This window comes from Ixodes scapularis, unplaced genomic scaffold (assembly GCF_016920785.2).
Source record: "Ixodes scapularis isolate PalLabHiFi unplaced genomic scaffold, ASM1692078v2 PGA_scaffold11__112_contigs__length_91849675, whole genome shotgun sequence".
NCBI lineage: Eukaryota > Metazoa > Arthropoda > Arachnida > Ixodida > Ixodidae > Ixodes > Ixodes scapularis.
This window is the reverse complement of record NW_024609837.1, coordinates 60447130-60455549: the sequence shown is the minus strand read 5'-3', so window position 1 is coordinate 60455549 and position 8420 is coordinate 60447130. Positions and strand designations below refer to the sequence as shown.

The window sequence follows — 8420 nt, the reverse complement described above, 5'->3', positions numbered from 1 at the left end:
CAAAATTACAATTTACAACAGGTGCGAGCCCTTTGAGAAACAGCGCGCTCGAGACGAGTCGCAGGTGTACGAAGTCTGGGTCGGCACAGCGAGGTCACGTCTGGCCTCCTTGCTGGGTTTCAGATCACCAGAGCAGCGGGTCACGTTCACGTCGGCTGATGATGTACCCTTGAGCCGTGCAATATTACGGGCGCAGCCGCAGACGCCTTCGAATATCTCTTGAACTTCACTGCGTGAGTTATCTTGTCTATTTCAAGTCAACCACCACCAGGCTCGTGCTGCAACGGACTGTGACTGAGCTTTGCCGGCTGGGTCTACTGTGTAGTACGCTAAGGCAAGAGAGGTGGTTAGCCGCGGGCATTGGGTTCTACAAACAATGACTCAAGAAATCCCTATCTAAGGACCTGCGGCAGAAGATGGTCTCACTCCACTTCTGGCACGCTACCTGGTTCGAGTCCCCGACAACGCAACACTTCTCAGAATACAGAAGAGGACGCATAGAAAAATAGTTTGGAGAATCGGAGGAAACCTCGGTCGGCATGGTAACAATGCCCCAGTATCTCCTTGACCCAGCATCTCAGGAGTAAAAAAATAAAATAAAAACTAGATGCGTTCGGATTTTTTTTTTTTTTCGGGGGTGGGGGAAGTATTTTTCAAGAGATGTATCGAAATACATTTCACCCTGATTGTATCGCGACACAATGAAACATTCCAAATGTATTTCGATACAGGAATACAGATACTGGTGAAAAAAAAAATGTGTCGCGATACAGAAATACAGATACAAAATGTATTTCTGAAATACTATCGCGATACATTTGTACCGCGATACTGCCCAACCCTTGTTTGCATCGACGTCAAGTCGGTGGCCATTGTGGTGCCTGCCTTGCTGCTGAACCCGTAGCTTCTGGAGCCTCAATGAGGATAGAGACCGAGAAACAGGAGGAAATGAAAGCGGGCGGAACATCAAAGCGCCGTCTCCGATTACAAGTGGTTCGCTTTGACTGGGGCACCGTGGACTGGGGGGGGGGGAGGCAGGGGGTAGAGACGGAGGCAGAGTCTTTGCGTTTGAGTATATGTTTCGCACCATCGAATACCATTTTCTCAGCAGCAAAAAGCGGCAGGAAGATATTTTTATTTGTCCCGCGTCCAGCTTGAACTCCCTGCCTTCGATGGCGCTTCAGCTTCTTGCGATCCTCGAGCGTCCAAGCACGCGCAGTCCAAGCACGACTGAAGGCAATGGGTATACTTCCAGGCCGGGCATGTGACGCCGTTTGCATTCCATCAGTGACTATTTCAGTTGGGGTTCGCTTCTGGATTCATTAAGGACTACTCGCGGGGTGTTTTTTAAGGCGTAAAGATTTGTTTAAAAAACGAGAAAGCTATTCTAATCCGATCAATGGGAGCGAGTTGTATGACGAGGGGGACAGGCTAATCGTCCCAAGATAAATCATTACTAATTAACAAAATTAGTCAATTTTAAAAAGATTCGGAGCGCATGGGAAGCGCGATGAAGTGCAAAGATCACTCGTCAACAGGCGCGAGGCTGGCGGTGTAAAATCGCGCATCGTACCACCGCCCACGCATTACCTCCGTGGACAAACACAAATAACTAGCGCGTCAGCAACACAATATGGTAGACACAGTTTTTATTTTTATTTTTTTATTTTCCCGGTGACAAGTTTCATAACCGCGGATAATCAGAAACGTGTCCGGGTCTATCATGCTTGAGCCAGCGTTCTACGGCACGCAATCGTAAAACCAGACGCTGGTGCGTGTGTAAACCTCTTTGCCCTTACTGCGTTCGCAGTTCTCCGGAGAAGGGAGCTAGACTGTCGATATGTTTGACAAAGAAAGTGGAGTGCCAAACACTCAGACCTGCGTGATTCTGTTGAGTACTGGTACACGTAGTGGACGTTTTCAAGTGCCGCGTTCAGGCTCCGCCATCTTACACCTGGCGTGCATACACACGCCATGCATGGTTGCAAGATGCCGGCGCCCGGAGACCACAGACGCGACGACGCTCCATCGATCAACGTTGACATGACCAGTTGTTCGGCCGGAACCGGGACGGTGGTGCTTGAAGTTCCCTTTTTAGCCACCTCTTTCCACTCCCATCTGTCAATATACTGTGCTTGGCTAGGCACAACGGGCACCAGAATCGTTGGGAGCCCTCGTGGAGGACCACACTGAAGCAGCAGTAGTCGTTGACACCTTGCAGTCGCGCTCCACACACGTACTCTTCTCCAGGGTTGAAAAGTTGGAACGTGTCAGCCTCGTATTTCTGCAAAAGTGAGTTGATTGACTGATTTATAAGGGCATTGATTGGATGACCATTGCTCGAGTCTTCATCAAGCAGCCAGTCAGACTGCTGCAGAATTATCTATGGAGACGCATCGCACACGTTCGAATTAAGCGGGTTCGTTCGAATTAAGCGGGATTGCTTTGTACGCATGTATGCCTACAACATGTTTACAGACAGTGTTGTGTGACCAACGTGACGTCACACAAGGAAGAAACACTCATCACACAATGTCTTCAGACTGATTTTTTTTGTATGCCGTATTAGCGGTATGAGGCGGCGGTTTTATGCGCCCACGCGCTGTTGACAGACAAGTCCACGTTTGCCCACACCAGGTGTAGACACTGCAAGACCTGGCGATCTTGTCTGTCAACAGCGTGCGGACGCATAAAATCGCCATCTCATGCTGCTAACACGGCGTGCAAAAAAAAAAAAAAAAAGTCTGCAAATTCTGCCCGAGGAGTATCGCGTAAGGTGAAGCATTTGCGCATGCGCAGTGCATCAGCGCCACTGCAGTGGCGTGATGTCAGAGAGTTGAGTTGGTTTATAAGTTGCAGCGTAGAGTTGCGCAGTTGGTTTTAAGATAAGCGTTCCGTCTATTCTATCAAATGCAGTGAAACCAGAGTGTAATAGTAAGTTAACGTTAGCTGGAAGCGATAGTTTTGGTTTGAATTTCGCCAATATCATATCGCAAAGAGGCAGTGACACGGCCAGGGGAGGGTGAAGGATTATGAAACAAACTCTCCCACCCCCTCCCTTTTTTTTCAAATAAAAAGATAAAAAGAAAGAAAGGGGGAAGATAGGAAGGCCGTCGATACCTTGCTATCAGCGCTATCGAGTCCTGGCTGGCCCTTGGGACCCCTGCTGGCTGTTGACGGCTTCTCATTTTGTCCCTCTTGGTATGTCTTGCAATTTATGTTGTCGTGGGAAGCCTTGCAGTTCCGACAGGTGATCTTGGTGCATGACGAACACCGGAGAAATTTTTTTCCGGTGTCGGGAAGTTCCTTTCCACATGTTTGATTCTTGCACGTGAGGGCCTCTGCTGGCATGTTGCGGGACTACAGCTCCGTCTGTTGAGATGTCCCTCCGCTGGTTGAGTACTTGCACGGTCGGTGACTGACTATTAAAAGTGAAACCAAAAATTAGGACGGTGATGAGATTTTTGGTCAAGAAGGATTACACTCAGACACACACACACACACACACACACACACTACACTGCACAGAAAATATCAATAATACTACAAACACACACACGTAAACGTACGCGAGCACACGCACACTACAGCGATCATTCACGACGTATAGTTCAGTGCTGATAGGAGTGGTGAACTACTCAACTGCGGGGGAGAGGCGGCAAACAAAGTGCACTCTGCTAATGTCATTCATAGTATGTTAAGGCTCATGATCTGCATTCGTTCCACCAATAAAAACACTCCTCTCACCCCCTCGCCCCCCCCCCCCCCCCCAAAAAAAAAAATGAATAAAAAATAACAAGGAACAGAAGTATTTATTGCGTGCGACATTTGTGGGTATCGTAGCCACAAGGGGGCCGGACATTGGCCCGCGGAGGCCAAGGGAGAAGAAGATGACGTTACGGGGCAGAACTCGGGCATCGAGCTCGAGGATGGTCGGCGACGGAACGGTAAAGGACAAGGCGCTGCCTCCAGATCGTCTGACTGTGAGACAGTAGAGACTTTTAGCAAACCGCTGCCGCTGCCACGTTCCGAGTACTGCACTAGGGTGCCTCAATGTCCTTCTGTTTAGGGTGATGCCACCGTTTGTAGTACCCGGTGCCGACAGCTCGCGCTCACGGGGAAAATACAAAGAAATCGACGAAAACAAAATGTCGCCATAGCACAGTCAGCGCCACAAACACGTGCAGGGACACGCTCTTTCACGCGCTTCTGAACAAAAAATAAAAATAAAAGTGTGGGACAAAATGGCGAGATGTCTCCACCCTAGGGTGCCTCAATGTCCTTCTGTTTAGGGTGACGCCACCCTTTGTAGTACCCGATCCCGACAGCACGCGCTCGCGGGTAAATTACAAAGAAATTGACGAAAACAAAATGTCGCCATAGCACAGTCAGCGCCACAAACGCGTGCAGGGACACGCTCTTTCACGCGCTTCTGAACAAAAAAGAAAAATAAAAGTGTGGAACAAAATGGCCGTATGTCTTCACCCTAAGCAAAGTGCACATGAAGGCACCCTACTCCACCCTAAACAGAGTAGAGTTCCTGTATAGGCTCCCTACGGAAGCCAGAATTGCGCATTTGTTTTCCCCGCGCCGCCACGCCGCTATTCGCCGAGATCCATCACGTGAGGAGCAAAGCATCCGTTGACCGTAGGTAGCATATACAGGAACTCTAAAACAAAGCGCACATGAAGGCACCCTATGGACGCTTTACACACGCGCCAAATTGAGCCGCCATAGCCGCCCTTCTCTTGTTTTACCGAGATGCCGAGCCACTGAAGAGGGCGTTGACGAGCCTCCACAAGGGCCTAGGCTGGGGAGAAGGTCACAGTAACACTTAAAATGGCAATACCCGGTCCTGCTGTGGTAATGATGAAGTGGAGCGAACGGAATAATACGGAACAAAAACTGAAGGTCAGTTATGGCGGCGCCCATGCACAGCTGCCTGAAAGCGTCTATACTTCACTACCGGAGGGAGCCTTTGAAGCATGCTTTTAAGCGCGCACCCGGGTGATACCGTGGCCTCGGGGGACGCGCTTAAAAGCTTGCTTCAAAGGCTCCGGTAGCGCGGCACTCGGAACGCGGCAGCGGTTTGCTAAAGGTCCCCAATAAAGGCTGGTTCACACTGCCCTGTTTGCTTGCGTTAAGTTACATTACGAAGTATTACGTTGAAGTCACCGGGACCTCTGTGCTTCATATTAAGCGAGGCTACCAGTTCAAGGAGTAAGTATATGACACGAGACATTCGAAACACGAATGTTTCGGTGACTTATACGTAACGTAACTTAACGTAAGAAAAAAGGGCAGTGTGAACCAGCCTTAAATTCTTCGTACCTCGCGTTGTGTGATCTCCTTCGGAGCTGTCAAGGCGGGGCGTGATCGGGGGGTGGCTAAAGTGAACACCCACAGATTGAACATTCGTGAATCACTTTAATTCTATTCTGGCTATAAATTTCTTTTTCTAATTACAAATGAGCGATATTTTAATGTTTTTTACACGTTTCAACGTCTAATTCTTAAACTTTGGTGCCACTGGTTTCTGCCATTTCCTGAATGTTTTAACACTTTTCAGTAGGCGAGTACATACTGCCATAATGTCCAACTTCGGGGCACTCTATAATGTCATCCGCCATTTTGTTGTTACAAGCTGTCCGCCGCGCACCGAAGGCTAGCATTCCAAGGATTCGCATGACAGCCTCAAATGTGCAGTGCAAAATAAAATTAAAAAAAGCCTCGCACAAGTCTTATCCAACTGACATCGAACAAGAAAGATGGCGGATTAATGGCATCGTAATACCGCAGAGGACTAGAATGGGGTAGTGGAGCTCATCGCCCTCTCTCGCTCATGCTTCGAGGTGAGGCGGTCTGTGTTGGAGGCCGACAGGGGCGCAGCTGTCGACCCTTTCTGAAGCGTCCTGAATCCTGGCTACACCCGTGTGTTTGCGTTCGACTTCGGTGTTGGCGCTGAGTAGTGACTGCAGCTCGCGTGTGCTCGTACGCGTGCCTTTGACCTGTGGTCACTTTGGTTACTGCTGTCTTCCGGTTTCGTTTTTTCGACTGAAATGCAAGAATGCCTAATCGCCGGGTAAAACTACTGGTGTACGCCTGGTTATAGACCTTTCCAGGAAAGGGCTGCTGGCCGGTTTCATTTTCAGTGTTCGTGTGTATCGCGCGTGATTTGCTCGCTTTCCGAAGCGACGCACACGCGCGTGCTGAGCTGTGGAGATCGCACGCTGAGCTGTCGATTTGTAAACATTGGAAAGGTCTATAGAACGGGATACGCTCGCGTGAAGGACGCGCCAAAGGCGTCTTTGCTCTGTGTACCCGAGGACGAGGAGCGGCGAAAACTGTGGGATAAGAACTTGCATCGAGCGGACAAGACGTTGAATGAGACCTCTGCTGAGTGCGTATTGCATTTTAAACCACAGTACGTATTTCGAGATTACGTGCACGTCTTTGACGGTGAACAGGTACGCGTTCAGCGTGGGAAACCAATGCTTTCGGCCGACGCAATCAGTTCCTATGATGCATTTTTTTTTTTTATTTTCCAGCAATTTAGCAGGGAAAAACAACATCGACGCACACACACGCTGATAAGCATTCGATCGTAGAAGCGCGCGGGGAAGCTTCAGGAGGAACAGAGCCGTTTATACTAAGAGAGTTTGGCTTAATGAGATTTTGACAGCCTGGCAACCACAGCAGCGTAGTCTGACAACCGTGGGATGACTGCTTCCGTCCGCCATTTTATGGCTCTGACTTATAGGAACTCTATGCGATTTCTCAGGAATAAACGACACAAAGATGCAAAACCATTTTGTGTTATCGCGAAATCCGCTGGTTCTAGCGGACAACAAGCTCCGCCCATTGGCCAAACTCTCTGTGTATAAACAGCTCTGAGGAGGAGTCGACCGGAGCGCCACCTCTCAAACGAGCGCGGTTTGCCCCCAGTTTAGGCGATTGTAATGATGCCACTAATACGTAGCTTGTACGTGACGTCACAGAACCGTATACCAATGGTGACTCCACTTGCCGAGACAATAAAAATCAATAGTGCGAAATATGCGGAAGATACACGCGCATCAGCAAGGTTCCTCACAGTTCCCGCTAGTGTGACGTCAGTGCAAGCGATCTATGGGATCGTACATCGAAAATCAAAACCACCGGTGATGAACGAGGGGGCGTTTTATCGTAAACACTATATATAGACCTTTCCAGCGCTTATCACTCGGGCAAAAAATGCCGAGGCACTGAGCTGTGGACGCATGCGCAGCGTCTGATCTACAGCACGACAGACCGACAGCGCATGCTCAGAAGACGTTCCACCGCCCAGCAGACGATGATGGCAGTGCACAGAAGGCGATTTTTGGAAAGCTCTATAGAGCCGCGGTCGTTCCGTTTACCACATCGTACAAAGGACAGTCTGCAGACAATGTCAGAGCCTTGTATGCCTTGGGGCCAGGTGGCGCAAGCTGCCGCCCGTTACAAAAGACATCAATCCATCCATCCATCGACCCTGCCACATTTCTGGTACAAAAACTGTCTGCAGTCACGTTCGAATGTTATTTACGTACACAGCACTCTTCGAATTAAGGTGTGGGCGCAGAGAACCCATCTTTCTTCTTTTTTTTTTTTTAGGAAATCAGCGGTTCGAGGTCTTTTGGGCGGAGAACACGAGCGCAAAACCACGACCAGTACTAGAACACGATATTCTCGCTCGAGAGCCTGCCATGGCTTTCGCTCATGAATACGTGAAACGCGAAAGAAACGTCGTGCCAGAACCTCCGGAAATATAATTTCTAAAGAAATTGATTCTGTTATTGTGTCCGTACCAAAACACCGTGCCATTTTGCACGATAGATAAGCATTATTGCGCCTGCTGCTTCATTAAGATCCCAAGGTGAAGCATTCGGGATCACGAGCTTACAAATGACGGTAGTATACTCACCTCACGTCGACAACCACAGTAAACGCACCGCGTTTTCTTCTTCAAGTTCCGTCTCGTTGTTTCGATCTCTCTATGCTGCCGGGGAAGGCGTAGGAACTGTCTCTTGAACGTTTGCCAGCAGGCTCGCCGCGTTCGTGTCCGGCCTCGCTATCGCGGACTCAAAGTTCGCGTCCTCGTCGGCTTATCGCCGCCACCGACGGCCGCTCGCAATCGCGCATGCGCGTTTTGACGGCGCGGAAGCCCTGCGCTTCGTTTCGCTCTACGATGGATCGCGACGGAGGTTACGAGCCAATCCAGCGTCGTTAACGTGTCGCGTGACATCCGTGCCTCGCTGCGCGGCTCCCTGCGACTCCCGAAGGTCACGTGGCCCTTTCGCGGCATCTGATTGGTTTAGACGCCTCGTAGCACCCGCTGCGGTTCATCCTCATGGGATGGGTATAATAGGTTTCGCGGAAGCGTAATGAGGAGGTAAGGAGAG

The 8420-nt window shown here is 49.8% G+C and overlaps 1 protein-coding gene across 2 annotated transcripts; it reads right to left on the bottom strand.

Annotated features, from left to right (window-relative positions):
• Positions 1 to 1639: 1639 nt before the first annotated feature.
• Positions 1640 to 8145, bottom strand: LOC115322795. 2 transcript variants are annotated; one of them, XM_029983152.4, is made up of 3 exons: positions 7943 to 8145; positions 3121 to 3418; positions 1640 to 2284 (listed from the first exon to the last, which is right to left on the bottom strand). In XM_029983152.4, the coding sequence occupies exons 2-3, from the start codon at positions 3349 to 3351 to the stop codon at positions 2033 to 2035; spliced, it is 483 nt and encodes a 160-aa protein (XP_029839012.2). In that variant the 5' UTR covers positions 3352 to 3418; positions 7943 to 8145; the 3' UTR covers positions 1640 to 2032. The 2 variants fall into 2 exon arrangements, with proteins under 2 accessions (XP_029839012.2, XP_040072335.1); XM_040216401.1 differs by lacking the exon at positions 7943 to 8145 and having other exon boundaries at positions 3121 to 3422.
• Positions 8146 to 8420: the final 275 nt, after the last annotated feature.

Coding starts and splice junctions, on each gene's coding strand:
- LOC115322795 (XM_029983152.4), bottom strand. CDS start 3,351: ATGCCAGCAGAGGCCCTCACGTGCAAGAATCAAACATGTGGAAAGGAA. Junction 2,285..3,120: donor TCGATAGCGCTGATAGCAAG/GTATCGACGGCC, acceptor TCACTTTTGCAG/AAATACGAGGCTGACACGTT.